This window comes from Melospiza melodia, unplaced genomic scaffold, assembly GCF_035770615.1.
Source record: "Melospiza melodia melodia isolate bMelMel2 unplaced genomic scaffold, bMelMel2.pri scaffold_28, whole genome shotgun sequence".
Taxonomy (NCBI): Eukaryota; Metazoa; Chordata; class Aves; order Passeriformes; family Passerellidae; genus Melospiza; species Melospiza melodia.
This window is the reverse complement of record NW_026948600.1, coordinates 11,076,377-11,093,005: the sequence shown is the minus strand read 5'-3', so window position 1 is coordinate 11,093,005 and position 16,629 is coordinate 11,076,377. Positions and strand designations below refer to the sequence as shown.

The following is a 16,629-nucleotide window of genomic DNA, read 5'->3' as shown; positions in this document are numbered from 1 at the left end:
CTGCATTAGAGTTTTGCAGGCCTTTAGCAAAAAAGGATAAAATAACCAACACAATGAATATGATAAACAACACCCACAGAACAGTCTTAAGCAAAGATGAAAGCCAGCCTCGCAAACCTCTGTGTTTGGAAAGTCCAGTGAACCAGTCATTGTTGCCTTCTATCTGGATCTTGTTTCCTTGATCTTTTAGCAGCTGGATGCCCTGGTACTCTGACTCCCTATGTGAGAGCAGGTTGAAAAAACACATGCCTTCAAATGCCTGACAGGCATGGCCATGGACAAGAAATTGTGGCTTGTCTGTGGTGGCACCCAGCTGAAGGCATGTGGCTCAGTGAGGAGCATCCAGATTCCTGCTGCAGCAGCAACCAATGGCAGCATCCTCTGACTCTGGTAATTTAGTATCTGGAGGCTTGTGTGTACTAAAAGTAAACAGATAAAGTGAGTAGAAGGTGGAACTTAAGTTGTGGTCCCACTAAACTTTCTCTACTGTAAGGCAAGGGTGTGAACACAGCTTATTAGAAGAACCATATATCAATGCTAAAATATAATTTTTACAAATGTTAAGTCATATATCCTGGTTAATGATGTCTGAGCCATCTTGGTCTTGGTGTGTGTGGTCAGCGCTGCTTAGGAGATCTTCTTCTGTCCTTCGCCTTGTTCTTTTCCAGGCTGCTGCTGGCTCTCTTAGGCTTCCATTCTGTTCTTCTGAAGGTGGCTCTGGTGTTTGCCTCACTGTTCCTAGAAACAGTTTTTATGTATTTTGCTGGGATCCATCTTACCAGTGTTGCTTTAGAGACAAGGGCATCTTCTCTTCCCCAAGTATTTAATGGGAAAGGGCCCATAAATTTGTTTAGATTCAGGTTCTTTGATCAACACAGGTGGCTTTTCTATTAATTGTGCTGCAGTTGAATTAGTAAAATGCCTGATGACTGGGGGAGTTGTCTCCATAAATGAGTTGTTCAAGAAGTGGAGTACGTAAAAGGACTTGGCCAGTTTGTCAATGGAAGATAATATCTGGATTACCCCTCTCAGTTGATCAAGGATCCTTTTGATGGATCAGTGGGCCCTCTCGGCTATGGACTGTCGTGTGCTGGAGTGTGGTATGCCTGTGACATGTTTTATACCCCAGCGGTCAGAAACTTGTGGGAATCAGTGCAAGGTATAAGCAAGAGCTTTATCAGTTTTAATTTCCTGTGTATATGCTAAGGTGGAAAAACTTAAAAATTAATGTTTATATCGTCTTTGATTTTTCACCAGCATGAGCAGAGGCAAAAATCCCAGTGGAAAAAGTTTTGATTGAGATGTGGATGTACTTTAGTCTGCCAGAAGGGGCTTGGTATGTGGTGTCTGATTGCCAGATGTGGAGACTCTCTAGTCCTCTTGGATTGACTCCAGCTCTGGCAGAAGCAAGGGCATATTCCTGACAATTTGGGCAGGTGGCTACAATGGATCTTGCTGGGTCTCCAGTAATTTTGAACATCCTGAGCAGCACAGGAATGTTTTGATGGTAGAATTGGTGGCTGATCCTTGCCTGTCCAAAATCTATCTAAGGCATATTGCAGTGGTTCAGATGTTTGAAGTAGGCAATTGAGGTGCTCTTGAGTGAGAAGTAAGTATATACTCACAAGGTCTGTTCCTGCAAGGGAGCACAGACACTTTCTAGCTTTCCTGACAAGTTGTGCAATAACTTTCTGTTGGGTTGTTATCATTTTAGTAGGTTGGTGTCACCTGAAAACCCAATCAATTATTATCCGGGCATCTGAGATAGTTGAGTCCCACTGAAAAAATAATGCATGGAATTTTGGACTTACACCAAGGATTGCCAGGGAGAAAGGAAAAGTAGTGTGGTATCTGTGTGCCTGTTTAGTTTGAATCACCCAGGATACCTTTTGTACAGTTTCTTCAGCCTCCAGTGTCAGTGATCACAGGACTCGAGTCCTTCACTGCCTTTAAGGAGCAGCAGGAACAGTGGTGTGAGATCTTCTGTGGTGATTCCCAGCAGTGAACGTACCCAACTGATGCTTCCACAGAGCGTTTGGAGTTCTTGCAGAGTCTTTGGGTTGCCCTTGATTTGCAGTGTTTGGGGTGTGATGGTTCTCTCTATGCTTTTTAGGCTGAGGAAGTTCCATGGGGCTGTCTTTTGGACTTTATCTGCTGCAATCTCAAAACCTTTCTCCTGTACCACAGTGATGACATCTTGAACTGCAACATCCAAAATGATTTGAGCTTCTGCACAAACTAATGTATCACCCATGTAATAAAAATAATAACGTTAGTATGTTTTTTCCACAAGATTGAAGGAATTTGGGCTCCAAGCCATTGAAAAATAGTTGGGCTCTGCTTCATTTTATGAGGCATTATGGTCCACTGGTATTTCTGTAAAGGTGCTGTCGACTTGGGGACGGAAAAAGCAAACAAGGGGCTTTCATTGGGGTGCAAGGAGAAGTCAAAAAAGCAGTCATATAGATGTATAACAAGTGTCTACCAGTCTCAGGGTATCATGGAGGCTGAGGGCAGGCTGGACTGGAGGGCACCCATGTCCTCTGACCTCGTTGATTTTCCTGAGGTCCTGCAGCAGCCGCCTCTTGTCTTTGCCAGGCTTTTGTATGTCAAGCAAAGGTGCATTGCAGGGGCTAGTAGATGGTACAATGTGGCCCACAGACAGCTGCTGCTGCACGAGGGACTGCAGGGCCTTTAACTTTCTGCCTGGGAGGGGCCACTGATGCACCCATATGGGGTCATTGATCTTCCAGGTTGACCAAAGTGTGGCGTGCTGCTCAGTTGCGCCGCCTAGAAATCCTGAGGAGTTGATAGGATCTTTCCGTGGTTTGAGAGGAAGTAAGTTTTCTGGGATGCTGTCGTCACACCAATAGGTTTTCAGATTTTAATATTGGCACCTGGTTTGGCCACTGGGGACATTGCCACGCTTCTGAGAACACAGGGGTTCAAAAGCAGAGCACGCCCCAGGGGAAGCTCTTTTGGGTTTCTGGTGGGAAAGAGTTCGGATCTCTCCCCTGTCCCAGCTGCTGGCTGGGCAGGGGGAGGGTAAAAGCCATGCGGCCGGGAGAGGTAGGCCTGGCCCCGAGTGTGGAGGGGTTAAAGAGAGAGAAGCACCAGGAGGCATCAGGCAGACCCCCCCAGGAGACAGAGAGAGAGAGAGCCTGGACTGCCTTGAAATTTAATATCATGTCCTGGCAGAACAGCCCGGCTTGCGGACAAAGGGGGGGTGCAGTGAGAAGGTGTCCGGCCGCTTGTGGGAGTCTCCGGGCAGGCAGAGCCTGAGTTTTTAACCCCTTTTTGTACAATAAAAACTTTACAGAACATTAACCTTCCCTAGAAGAGGGATGGAGTGGAAGATTAAGAAGGAAATGGGCAAGTGTGATGAAGGTCTGGGCAAGTGAAAGATGTTGGGAGAGAAGAATCTTAGGTGGGAAGAGATGATGTAGTGGCCTTAGCTGGTCTCTTCTTGTTATAGCCATGGACAGAACCATGTTTCCTGTGACACAGGGACTGCATCCAGGGGGAGACAATGTCTAAGAGCCAAGAGGGTTCAGTGTTGGTACCCCTCGGCCCCAGGTGGTGAAATCTGGGGGAGAAAGGTGTTCCAAAATTGAGACTGTGCTCTTTTAGGAACGGGACAAAGCATCCTTAAAAGATGACCCTAGAAGCAGCTCTGGTCCATGTGCAGTGGTGAGAGCACTGGAGATGGAAGGAAGAGGTCACGATGGCAGATGTTCTCTGGGCGGTGCCACGAGTGACATGGGAACACACGAGGTTTCAATGGTGTTTGCTGGGGAAGCCTATGGCACAATGAGGACTCCACTCCTCTTGATGAACTGAGTATTGATTATCTCAAGGGGGCTGCTGGACTACGAGTTGGTGATTTGGGGATAGATGTACTGGAGATTTGGTGGGGGGAGGAGGAAAAGTTTTTGGCAGGTCTTCATTTTCCCTGTGTGTTTCTTTTTACTTATAGTTGTAGTTTAGTTAATAAAGTTTTCTTTATTTCTAAGTGGGACCCTCCTTTACTTATTACTGGTCACATCTAACAGCAGAAACAAGGGAGAGTGTATTTTCATGGGGGCACTGGCATTGTGCCAGCATCAAACTATGACAGATCTCTAGCCTTCTCCTCCATTGGGACAAGAGGTCCCTTCCCCAAAGTGTTATTGGTGCCCAGGAGACGAATGATTTTACTGTAGCAACTGTGCCCTCAGGACCTTCCATGCAGATGGTACCTTGACTCCAGAAGCTGGTAGTGGCTCTCCCGATGGCTAAAATTACCCCAGCAGCTGGAACCAGGAGCCATTCTTTAGCCAATCAGAGCGGGAAATTATGATGATGCCAGCTCCTTTATCTAATAGTCCCAAGAGACATCTATTTCTCCCCTTACATAACAAAGCACACTTTAAAATGGGTCTATTTGGGCCCGTAATCTGTGCCCACAACACCCTTGGATCAGTTGGTGTGGGGATCATGTCCAGTAGGACGTAGGCACTGGCTATAACTGTTCCTTTGGAATGAAAAGGGGAGGGAATAAGCATAGAGCCTGGAGAGTTATCTCCTGCAAAGATGTCAAGGCGAATACCTCAGGTAGTATAGTGAGTGTCTCCATCCCTTCCCTGGTTTTGGTTAAAATCAAAATGTCTCTGGGCCGTTCTTCAGGCCTGTATTTGCCTGTTGGAATATGGTGAACATAAATATCGTGGATTGGAATTGAAAAGGCTCTTACCAGCTTCCTTTGGGTTCCAGGGCAGAACTGTCTTCTGTCGAGTTTTCTGCAGTGTTTGAGCTGTCCCGCTGGATCTGAGAAGGTCGCTGTGCTGGTTCTCCACGGTGTTGGGGAGAGTGGGGCGGAACGGCCTCGCGTTTGGTGTCATCCCGCGGGGCCTTTCTGTGTCTGTGTGGGGTTTCCCTCAGGCCACCGGTTTTGCTGGTGTTGGAAAGCGTGTGGATGAGGGGGTAGTGAGGACAGTGGCTGTGAGAGTTAGAAGGTCCCTGGTGATAGCCTATATTTTTACAAATCTATTGAAAATGCCCCATCTCTCCACATATAATGCACGGTTCTTTTTCATGTTTGTTGTTGAAAAACTTGGGAGGCTACTAGCACCTCTACCACACCCTGACTGTTAGCCTTATATAGGCGGGCATCACGGTGTAAAGATGCCCTAATGGTGCATGCCTTGACCATTTGTGCAATGGTAGGTTTTGGGGAAAGTGACGTGAAGGATGAGAGAAGGACAAAAAATGTACACACATGCAAGGTACTGGTTTGAGTGGCCTGAGGGATTTATGCCTTTTATTAGAGGCCAGGTCCCCTGGTGCACTCAGTTCCTGCATTTACCTCAGACTTCCTTGCTGGGTCAGGAGCTCAGCAGTGCTGAAAGCAGAGGCCTGTCCTTTGTGCTCCCTTTGGGATGGCAGTGGAAGTGCCCTGAGTGCACATTCAGAGGCAACTTCATGGCTTCTCAAGACACGAAATCTTAATGTGCAAGGTGGCTTCCTTGAATGACATGTAGTCCTTTGAAATATCTGCAGGAAGCGCTGTGAAACTGCTTTGTAAGCCTGCTCCTTGGGATCAGCTGTGAAGGGCTGAGGGCTGGCCTGAGCCCGGTGCTGTGTCCCACTGGGAGCAGCCCCACAGCATCACGTGCAGAGCAGGCACTGCCAGAGGCCCTGGAGATCTCACCTGCCCTGCAGCCACCATTGTCAAGGTGCTGTAAACATCAGCTGGTGCTGACTTTCCCCTTGGACCCTTTGGTTTAGTCACTATGGGGAATTTCTTTCCTGAAGCCCGTGGTATTTACCCCTGGCAGCTGTGATGGGGATGCTCGGGGAGTGTGGGGCTTTGGGGGCAGCTGCCCGGGCAGGGGCTGAGCTCGGGGCCCTGTTGGGCCCATGGCCCCCAGCAGCAGCAGCAGCAGCAGCAGCAGCAGCAGCCCCAGGGCCCAAAGCCCCCTGGCCCCTGCCCAGCACAGGCTGCCCTGTCCCTGCAGCTGTCACCCGAGTGGGGCCCAGGGGCCAGTGGCCGCTGGCAGCAGCAGGAATGTGGGCAGGGTGAGGATGCCCTGGCCTGGCTTTTGTCTCTGGAACAATGCGGGCTCAGGGCAGTGCAGAGCAGGCTGGGAAGCAGAGCCCAGGGCCTTTGGAGGCACCAAGGCTTAAAGATCGGCCCCTGCAGCAGCCCAGGTGCAGGTGGCCCAGTTGCCAAGCCTGTGGTGACCTTGAGAGCATGCAGGTAGATTTTGCAGGGCTGTGGCCTGCTGGCGGCTCTGGGCCCAGGAGTGCCTGTGGCTGCAGCAGGAAGGGTGGCTGAAGGTTTGCTGGCTGCTTTGGTGGCATGGCTGCAGGGGCCAGTGCTGTGAGAGCCCCCTGTGTGAGAGCTGGTGAGAGCTGAGCTCTTGGGGACAGCGCTGTGCCCCAGGCCAGGAAGAGCAGCAGTGCCCAGTGCCAGGAGTGGTGTCAGTGGGAGCCCCTGTGCACAGGGACCCCCAGCCCCGGGGTGGCCGTGCCAGCAACCCCAGGGACCTCCATCCCTGGGAACGCGGAACAAGTGGAACCCACAAGTGTGCAAAGGCTGCCTTTGCCCAAAGGAATGGCCAAGAGAAGTCAGGTTTTAAAAAGAAACAGTATTTATTTGCCGAAGATGGGCAAATCTAGGATTTACAGAACATGTGTCATTATAACAATTGTTATATCAACAACAACAACGATGTACAGAACATATTTACATGGGTTCCGATGGACTAACAATCTTCAAAACGTATTTACAAAAAACTTCCCACATAGTAAAAATATTTACAAGGAACTTCTAAACTTCAAACGTATTTACAAAGGTGTGATATCTGTGCCATCATGTGCATGAGTCCTGGAAGAAAGGAAGCAGCAGAGCTGGACTCAGGTGGCAGCACTGGGCCCAGCATGGCTGGCAGCTGGGCCCCAGGGGCTTGGTCGGGGCTGGCAGGGCTGATTTGGCCCCAGGCTAGCGCAGGGCAGGCCGGGGCTGGTGCTTGTGGCAGCACAATCCAGGCCCGCTGTGGGCACCGTGTCCCTGAGCGGGGCCATCCAGCCCAGCCCCAGCCTGGCATCAGGAGACCCAGTGTGTGTGCGGGCAGGGCGTGGGAAGCATCTGCCTGTCTTACCTGTGGGGCTGCATCTTCATCCAAGGACCATGGGCTCCTCCTCATTGTTGTCATCAACTTCCATGTCCTCGGTTTCATCCTCCTCATCTACGTCCATCTCCTCGATGGTCTCCTCGTCTACTTCCATGTCCTCAACAGTGGAGGACATGGAAGTAGAGGAGTCCACCTCCATCATTTCTTCCTCATCCAGGCCCAGGTCCACTTCCATCTCCTCCACAGTGTCTCTGGCAGCCTGCAAGGGGCAGCACAACCTCCCAGTGGGCTTCCTGTCCCACACCATCCATTCCCACATGGCTGCAGCCTGCCCAAGCCGGGTGACCCCTGCCTGGCATGGCACTGTACCTCCATGGGCACAGCAGAGCACATCCTGCTGGGATTGGCGTTCCAGAGCAGGCGGCAGGAAAAGCCCAGGCAGCAGCAACACCTCAATGCTGAGGGTCAGAGCGCAGAGCGAGCGGCAACTGACCCTTGGCAGCCGGTGAAGTGTCTGCTGTGCTCGTTTCCAGGTCCTGGATGTTCCACCTGGAACCCTCTGTGAGCTTTGATGTCACTGAAGTTTCAGGGCCGCTGTGCAGTGAGAGATGGGGATGGCAGAATGATCAAATCCTTGAATGGTTTGGCTTGGAAGGGACCCTCAAGATGATGTGGTTCCAAGCTGAGCAAGCTCCCAGCAGAGCAGGTTGCTGTGGCCCCTGTCCCACCTGGCCTTGGACGTTGCTGGGGATGGGCCATCCACAGCCTCTCTGTGCTGTTCCCTGTGTCAGGGACAAGCATCCTGAGAGTAAAGAACTTCTTCCCATCATCAAATCTCTTCCATCTCTTGCAGTTTGATCCCATTCCTCCTTGTCCCGTCACTAAAGTTCCTGACCAACAGTCCTCTCCCACTTCTCTGTAGTCCCTTCCCTCACTGGAAAGGTGCTGAGGTCTCCTGTGACTTTCTGTACAATGTTCATAAGCTGAAATCTGCAAGTTGAAGCTTGTAGGCCCTCTGCAGTTATATATTGGCGCTGGGGTGTTTCCTCAATTGCAACATGAAATTCTGAGGTATCAATTCATCAGCTGAGGTGGGATCTGAGAATTTTGGTCAGCAGAGCCCTATATTGTCAGGGGGAGGTATCTGTGAGCCTGACACAGAATCCAGCACTCAGACTAATCTTTTCTTGAGTATGGTAGGTTTTTTCATTCCTTTCCTCCTGCCCTTAGCCATTACTAGAATGTCACAGTGAAAATAGAATTGAGGCCGTTTTTCACTCATTACATGTTCTTGTTTGTTTTGTTTCTTCTGCAAGGCTGGGCAAGGTTGATCTTGATGCAAATTCATTCACATCTGAGGAGCTTAAAAAGGCCTTGGCTAAAATTGAGGAAAGTGACAAGGCAGAAAGGAAGGTGAGTTTCCCATTTCTAAAGCAATGCACATTGCAGGGATGTGAAAACACCCTGTTACACTCTGCTGAAACACAATGGTTAGAATGATTGCTTGGAAAACACTGTGCAAACTAATTTTGTGGTGAATATGGACCTGAAATACCTTTATTAACCTGTTAGTGATATTGTTCCCTGACTTTTCTGTGCGACTCGAAGATTCTGTGAGTGGTTTGGGTTGGATAGGACCTTAAAGCTGATCCAGTCCCACCCCTGCCATGGGCAGGGACACCTTCCACTATCTCAGGTTGCTCCAAACCCCATTCAAGCTGGCCTTCGACATTTCCAGGGATCCAGGGGCAGCCACAGCTGCTCTGAACAATGTAATTTATCTGTTTCACTGCAGCTCAATTCACAAAAATGTCTGCAGACCCCAAAAGGAACTGGATTGCAGCTGATGGTATTTACAGAGGGTATTTCCCTTTACTCTCCTTGCTTTGGGTTTCCAACCTTGTGCTCTGGATAGCAAAACCCAAGTGGCCATGGTGAAGCAGGGGCTGACATTTCCTTACACAAGCTCCAAGTTGTCCATTTAGTTACAAAACAACCCACAGCCTGAAGTAAATAGGTGGGAAGATGTGTGACTCATCAGGTACATCAGAGCCTCTTTCCCCTCTCCCCCTCAGCAGTATTTCTTTAACCCTCGCTCCTCCTGCTGCCTTGGTCTTGGCTCACTCAAACAAAAACTGAAAAAGGAGTCAAGGCTCTAAAGTTCTGGTGTCACAGAAAGGCTTTTTCTTCCCTTATGTGGCAGCATGGCATGATTTCATTTGCTGGAGATTATTTCCATAGCAGCATTGCTGATTGATTGCAGGGCGGCTGAAAAGGGCTGCTGGAAATGAGGATCATTGAAATGCAAAAATTAGTGATACTCTATTAGGTGAAAATAAGCCATATTTTTAAACCCCCCCCCCCCCCCCGTTAGAATAGCTTTTGTCCCAGCAACTGGGCTAAAAGCAGCTACATCTAATGGACCTAAAGTATTCCATTTGCAGTCACTCCTGCAGAGAGCAAATCCATCCCTGAAGGCTCAGTGTCAGAGGAAATGGAGTTACACCGAGCCTCTCTGTGCTCCGGCAGAGGCAGCTCGGGGAGGGATGGGTTGGGTGTGGTACCTCTGGTAATTTATCATTCCATTGACACAGCTTTCACCTCCATTGCTCACTTGGTTTTCCTCCAGCCCTCTCTGATCCCTCATGGGGAGCAGGACAGTGCAAACCCTGCAGTTGAGGCTCACTCCGCATACAAACACATCTTGGCATTTGTGACAAATGCCTTCCAAAAGGGGCTTTCTGCCTTTCTCCTGTCCTTGGGGCAGCCCAGCTCCAGCATGGCCTCTCTGCTGCTTCTGTCCCCTGCAGCAGCAGGCTCTGTCCCCAGTGCCACCAGTGCTGATGTTCCTGCACCTCTGGGGCTCTTTGAGATCTCTGACAGAGCCTTTCCTCCTCACCACATATTTTGTGTCAGCTCTCTGCTCAGGGCAGCCCTTGGGGTGCTGTTACTGTGACGGAGATGAGCTCAGGACAGGCTGTGTGCTGGCCAAGCCCCATGACACAGCACATCAGCTTATCACTGCTCCTTCTGTCTCCCTTTTTGACAGCTTCTGTCCTCACACCTCTCCCTAGGAGATAGACCCTTCCAGGAATTTGCTCAACGCTTGGAAAGGCAAAAGCATCTTTGTCTGTGTCTGAGAACTCGTTGGAGTCACTGGGCACTTTGGGCTGGATGGGACCTCTGGAGCTCTCCAGCCTCATGTCCAGTTCCAGAGAGGTTCAGCTGTAAGATCAGGGAGGTGCCTCAGGGCTTTTTGCAGCCAGGTTTTGAGAAGATCCACTTGCAGGCAAGCAGAGAACAGCAATACTGCTGCCTGTGGGCTTGGTGTTGAATTGGATGGAAATGGGATGTAGAAATAGTGCACAAATGCTGTAGAGATGTAGAAGTGGTGCACAGAGCTCTACTGTTCACTCATATTGTGGGTATATCACAGCTAACTGGGTTCCTGGGCTTCTCAGAAAGACCCTGCCCCTGCACCTCTGATGTAGAGCAATAAATCCATTGGCACAGACAGCCAGGTTCCCTTTGTGAATTTTGGGGCTGGCATTCCTTTCTGTGTCTGTCTTGTCTCTCTTCATCTCCTATCTTGTTATCTCACATCTGGTTTTTCCTCCTTTTGTTTCCAAGGCCCGAGAGGAAGACGTGAGGAAGAAGTTCCAGCCCATAGAGCAGCTGAAGGAGGAGTTTGAAAAGCTGAACATGAAGATAGAAACAGATTATGAAATTATGGTTAAATTAATCAGCAAATTCAACAGCTCTGCCTCCACGCTGGATGAGAAAGTCGCGGCGCTTTATGATCTCGAATATTATGTTCACCAGGTAACAAGAATGCCTCAGTAACTACCGTGTAAAATCCAGGGGATATGGTGTCATAAACGGGGCTTTATTTTTCTTATCAGTATCAGGTAATACAAATTGCTTAATTACCATAATCCTGGGACAATAACAGACAGCAGAGGACTAGTGCAGGCTTATTTTATATCCAGGTTGGAATTAATCATCGCTTGTGCCAGGAGCCAGCAGTATCCTGGTGGTTGCCTGATTTGTTGTCTGTTCTCAGGCTGGTTTTCTTATCCTCTCTTTTTCCTTTTTTATCTCCTTAATGTTACGAAATGGGGTTTTAACTGCCATTTTTGGGTAAGTAGAGTGGTGGTTGCTCAGAAAATAATTATTTTCTCTCTGCTTCCATGGAAAGCTGCCGTGGTTGATGGTAGGTGCCTTTATATCAGTTCACAGAGAACGTCTTTGTACCAGGAAAGGTGACAGCCACCCAAAACCCCCTATTTTGTCTTGGTGTGAGTAAGCAGTGGCAAGCAGAGCCTTGCTGTGCTAATTAGCTCTGTGTGAGGGTGAACATATTTCCTGGCCTCTCGCTTCCTCGGGTTTGTGCTCACACTTTTCCCCCCTCTCTCTGATCTCTCTTGCTCTGCTTTCAGCTCACACATTCCTACCTCCCCTTGGATGCAGCTGCAGGCACAGAGCTCTGCTCCCCTGGGCTTGGTGCCTGCCTTGGTGCCACCCCTGGGAGGGTGTCTGGGCATCCAGCCTCTGCTCTGCCATGTGGGAAGGGACTTGGCTTCTCCCTCCCCAGTGACTGGGGAGAGTCTGGAGTGCACTGGGAGAGTTTCCAATGGCACTTTGTCATTTCAGAGGGTGAATAGGACAACTCTTGGGAGGTGCCAGTGCAAGCCCTTTCACTGGAACAGCACTTGTTGAACCAAATGTGGTATTTGGAGGCAGGTAGCTGAAGTGTTGCTGCTGTGAGAGAGAGACTCCATGTGCCAGCTGATACAAGTGTTATTTCCAGGGCTCTTTGTCTTGAATTTCCACTCTGAATTGTCATTGTGGGCATGCAGAGGCTTCCTTGCTGTTTGTTCTCCCTGCTTTTGTGTCACTGACGGCATCTGTGTGACTCAGAGAATAACTGTGAACAATGGGCACCCAAAGAGCTTCATATTTGTACTCAGGGCTAATCTTGCCTGATTAAGGGTGCCAGAGCATCAGGCCATTGTGCTAAAAAGCAACCCCCAAATGCCCTGGCATGCCTTGAATTCCAGCATAGCGATCTGGACTATTCCAGCAGAAAATCCCTGCAGCACAGGATGGGGCAAACAATTTCAGAATGGCAGAGGAGCAGGGACTGGAGCATCAAAGGGAAGCACATGCAGCATCAAAGGGGTCAGAGAGGGGGAATGGCAGGAGGCTGGCAGGAGCACAGGGGCTCCTTTGTGCGCCGATCACAGCGCTGCTCTGTGCCCGCGCTGTCGGGGGCAGATGGCTGGGCAGCCCCTTCTCATCAGGCAGGAAGCTGATAAGAAATATGACTTGTCTCTAAGCCAGCATGGCTTTTCCTCCTCTTTCTTCTTCCAGTCAGTTGAATGCGTCCAGAGCATTATCTCTGCTTGGGACTGACTTGAGCAGCAGTGGCTTAATGTAATTACTGAACAGCAGCCAAAGGATGCTGGTGCCGCATAACCCTGGAAGGGCTGAACTGCTAGGACTCCCCTGCAGCAAGTCACAGCCCTGCTGTGGGAGCAGGGGATCCTTGCAGGTGTGGGTGGCCAAGGACTTGTGTAGGGCCACTTTGCAAGTCCCACCTTCCCCGGCCTCCATCAGAGCAGTACCATGCCGTGCCGTGGCTTTTCAGAACTGTTCAGCTCCCGGCCATCCTGCTGCTGTCTCCGGGACACGGGATGGCCTGTGGAGTGGAAAATGCCATGCCCTGGAGGGCGTGCAAGCAAAGGCTGCTCCCTGCTCTGTGCCATGGTCACCCTGGAGCAGTGGGTGCGGGGCAGCTCGTGCCTCGGAGCGTGCCGTGGGAGCCATGGCTGGTGCCCAGCCCGGGGAGATGCTCTCTCCTGCCTTTGAAGAGTCAGCCCAAGGGCTCTGCCTTTGCTCAGCTTTTGGTTGCCAGCTCTGGTTTGCTTCTCCTCAGCCACGATTCAGCTTGGCATGTTCGGGAGTCCGTCTTGGAGAAGGAGTAGGAAGATTTGGCTTGCTGGGTTATCTGTAATGCAGAAAACCCAAATGCAAATGTGAAGAGGGCAGAGTGTAACTCATAAACAGCATTCACGGTGCTTGCACAGCAGTGTATGGAGCCAAGACCCGTTCTCAGGCATTGCAGGCTCTTTCTCTCAATGATTTACTCTGCTTATCTTCCCCTCTCCTCTGCTCTGACATGCTACACCATCTCTCTCTGCTAATTTCCTCTCCATCGTGTGCAGTTGACATGCTGCTTTCCCTCGCTCTTGTTTTCTAACATTTTCTCTCTCACCTTCCCTCCCTATTTTCTTTCTCCTCCAATTCAAACCTGCTCCCTGAATAACTGCTGTCATATTTGCTCTTCTCCCATCCCTCCCCTCGCCTGCTTTGCCTGTGTACTTTACTCAAGAGCTCTTTTGATCTTTGGTTTTTCTTCTGTGCTGATTTCAGTGGACTGAAGTGAGGTAGGAGCTGCTGCCTTGCAGCATACACTGCTCCCTAAAGAGGTTAATACCTTCAAGTTGTTAAGTTTGGGGATTTTGTTAGTTTTAGAACTGGAGGTCTCACAACAGACTCTGGTTAAAAAAGATGAACACATCTTCAGAATAAGCTTTACAGCACAACAGCACAATTTACATTCTGCTGTTGTGGTGTCTCACTGACGCTGGGGCAGCACAAAGGACTCTGGTGCTGCTGAGGTTACAGCAGGGGATGGTTTTACCACTCCAGCTGCTGGATGCAAATTCCTGCCTGTCCATATATTCCCTCTCATGCAGAAGTCAATGTCTGATTCCAGCACTAAACCAGTTTTTACAGAGGCTGAGTAATAAAAGGACCCACTGGCAGCTGAAATTGGGTTGCTGCATAGATTTCTTTGTAGATAAAGATGGGTCTGCAGAAGACTGAGAGCTCTGGCAGGCCTGGTTTATAGGGACAGTTAAAAGAACAGCATCTGAAAGGATACAAAAGCTGCTGCAAATCCTGAATCAGCCCCAGCATACCTGCAGAGAGCAGCTTTGCAGAGGGACAGGTGGGTATTGTCCCACTGGGGAGCAGAGATGAGCTGGAGCTCCCCAGGTCCTGCTTTGATTGGTAACGACAGACCTGTAGGACACAAAGCCTCTTCTTCTCCTGGGTACCTGAAATATCTGACTTAGGGCCAATTTTGATGAAGGTACATGGTTGAGATAAATATAACACTGAGCATGAAGTCATTGACTAGAAGAGGGTCCCACATGCCCTGCATGGCTTGTGGTCCTGTTCCACCTCATCAGGGGGTTGGCTTGCCCTGCTGATAACTCATTTTTATATTCTGTTTCCATCAGCCAACGATTGCTGTTGTATCCCTGTCTTTCAGAGAGATATGTCGAATTTCTAAACCTGATTTTTCTGTGCAGGCAGAAACTGATTTTTCTGTGCAGGCAGTTCTGAGCATTTATCAGATCCTCTTTTAAACTGAAAAAAAAAAAACATTGAATACCAAAATGCATTGATGTGACTTTGGACTGAATTTTGTACTTGAAGTAGTTTGTACTGTTTCTCTAAATTTTGTCTGTGAGCACTCAGAGCCTTTTCTGATCTCCTCTCCAAGAGCAGATGCCCACTGGGACTGTGCCTGGCTAGCCCCTGATCCACTTAGAGCCAGAGGCTGATGAATTCCCACTAATGTGCAAACTTTTCCCTACTGGCAGTTAATCCATTATTGTTTGCTTAGAAAAGTCATTGTGGGGCTGCTCCCTGGGGAAGCTCCTGGATGACCCCTCCAAGCTGGGACTGGCTTTTTCCTTCCTTGTCCATGGGAAGTTGTTGATGGAACTCATGGAGAACTCCCAGAACTGCCCATGCTACTCGCTCCCATGCCCCCTTTGCACCCTGTTGGTGCTGACAGGCTCCTAAACATCCCTGACTCCTGGTGCTACAATTACAGCATCAATTAATTAACTTCATTTGCAAAACATGCAATTCCCTGGACCCCTAGTAAAGGCTTGCTCAGGGGAGAGCAAAGAGCTGGAGTTTTATGACATCAGCAGATATATCAAGTTTTTGACACCACCTGAATTGCCAAAATACATGGCAAGAGCAGTTTTGATAGCTATAATCAAAGTATTTGAGTTTCCAGTGATGCCTTCTGAGTGTGACAATGTCCTCCCACAAGGACACTGTGCCTGGGCAGCTGTGACATCTCTGCTCGTGGGCAGGGCTGTGCTAAGCTCAGCCACAGCCATTCCCTCGGAATTTTTAATTCCTTGTAAAACTCCCTGCTGGTCAGAGCAGGAGGGAAGGGATGCTGTGGGTGTGAAGGGAGGTGTTCTCCAGGGGCTGGGGCTTTGTGCTGATGGAAGCTGCTCTCTCCCAGGTGGACAATGCCAAGGATTTCCTGTCCATGGGTGGGCTCCGGCTGGTGATCGAGGGGCTGAACAGCAGCGAGGCCTCGCTGAAGGAACACGCTGCCTTTGTCCTGGGAGCTGCCCTGTCCAGGTGAGACCTGCCCTCATCTGGGCTCTGTGCCTCTCTCCACTTCCCTTGGTTTATTTCTGATAGCAGAGACCAAAAGCTGTGCTGTGACACACCACAAAACTGTCTTGTCCCCTTCCTCGCCCTTGCAACATCTGTTTCCCCTTCTCCTCGGTGTGTCCTTATCTTGCTCATTGGACACATCCAGAAGTAATGTGGTGTCAAATCATGATTGTTTCTTGGTTTCCCTGGGCTCCCTGTTTCTACAAAGTCCAAGGAAGGAATAATTCTCCTTCTGTCCCACTGACAGCTCTCTCTGGGGGAAGATGTAACAGAGGGTACAGTTACAAGCAACCCAGTGAGCACCTTTGTCCTTCCTCATCCTTGCTCCTGGGCTGCCTCAGGATGGCAAGGTGCTGATTTGAGCAGCTCCCGTGGTCTTTAGAGAGAGATTTGGGCCCCATGAACACGTGCCTCTGACATCAAAGGCGTGTTGATTAGATGTGGGGTCAGGAATAAGGGTCAGCAGCCAGAATCCAGAGGAGACTGACCTGCAGAATGTTTGAGGTTCAGGGGAAGGAGCCTGCTCTTCCTTATGCTGGGGCATCCTGTGTAGTGCTGGCTGCAGGAGGTATCCTGTGGGCTCCATGGGTTTTCCTGGTGCCCCTTTTTTGATTTATGGGTTTTGGGGCTTTGCAGGGGATGTGTTGCTCATTCAGAGGTGCAGAAGCTTTAGAAATGCATTGGATTGTCGATGGAAGGGAACCAGGACATCAATTTGATCATCACAGGCCCGATTTTATTGATCAGTACGGCAGGTTAAATACAGTTAATAATGAGCTTCATACATATTGCAGAAGTTGAGCTCAGGATTGGTTAGTTACATATCAGCACCTACGCCTACTTCTGCATTCCTATGGTTCTACTTTTGATACTTTCTACATATTCTCAGGATATATTCAGGAATAATCTCTACTCCCTATCCTCATGTTGCAGCAAGGTCACTGCTGATCTTTCCTTTCAGCTTGCTGACTGCTGACTTTCCTCCTTCAGCTTAACCAGCGGCATTATGTCA

At 49.6% G+C, this 16,629-nt stretch overlaps 1 protein-coding gene and 1 long non-coding RNA gene across 2 annotated transcripts in view; both read left to right on the top strand.

Moving 5' to 3' along the window:
* Window positions 1-8,488, top strand: part of LOC134433916 (uncharacterized) — a 58,236-nt gene extending 49,748 nt beyond the window's left edge. Inside the window, exon 3 of the long non-coding RNA XR_010031761.1 lies at window positions 8,432-8,488. This is a non-coding gene — a long non-coding RNA (uncharacterized LOC134433916). The remainder of the gene's footprint in view (window positions 1-8,431) is intronic.
* A 1,173-nt stretch (window positions 8,489-9,661) lies between these two features.
* LOC134433903 (nucleotide exchange factor SIL1-like) lies at window positions 9,662-15,582 on the top strand. Its single transcript, XM_063182599.1, has 3 exons — window positions 9,662-9,670; window positions 10,746-10,937; window positions 15,457-15,582. Exons 1-3 carry the CDS (start codon window positions 9,662-9,664, stop codon window positions 15,580-15,582), a joined length of 327 nt encoding a protein of 108 aa, XP_063038669.1.
* The last annotated feature ends 1,047 nt before the right edge of the window (window positions 15,583-16,629 follow it).

Bases quoted from the DNA above. Each gene is read 5' to 3' on its own strand.
- LOC134433903 (XM_063182599.1), top strand. The intron at 10,938-15,456 runs GTAACAAGAATG...GCTCTCTCCCAG, and splicing joins TCGAATATTATGTTCACCAG to GTGGACAATGCCAAGGATTT.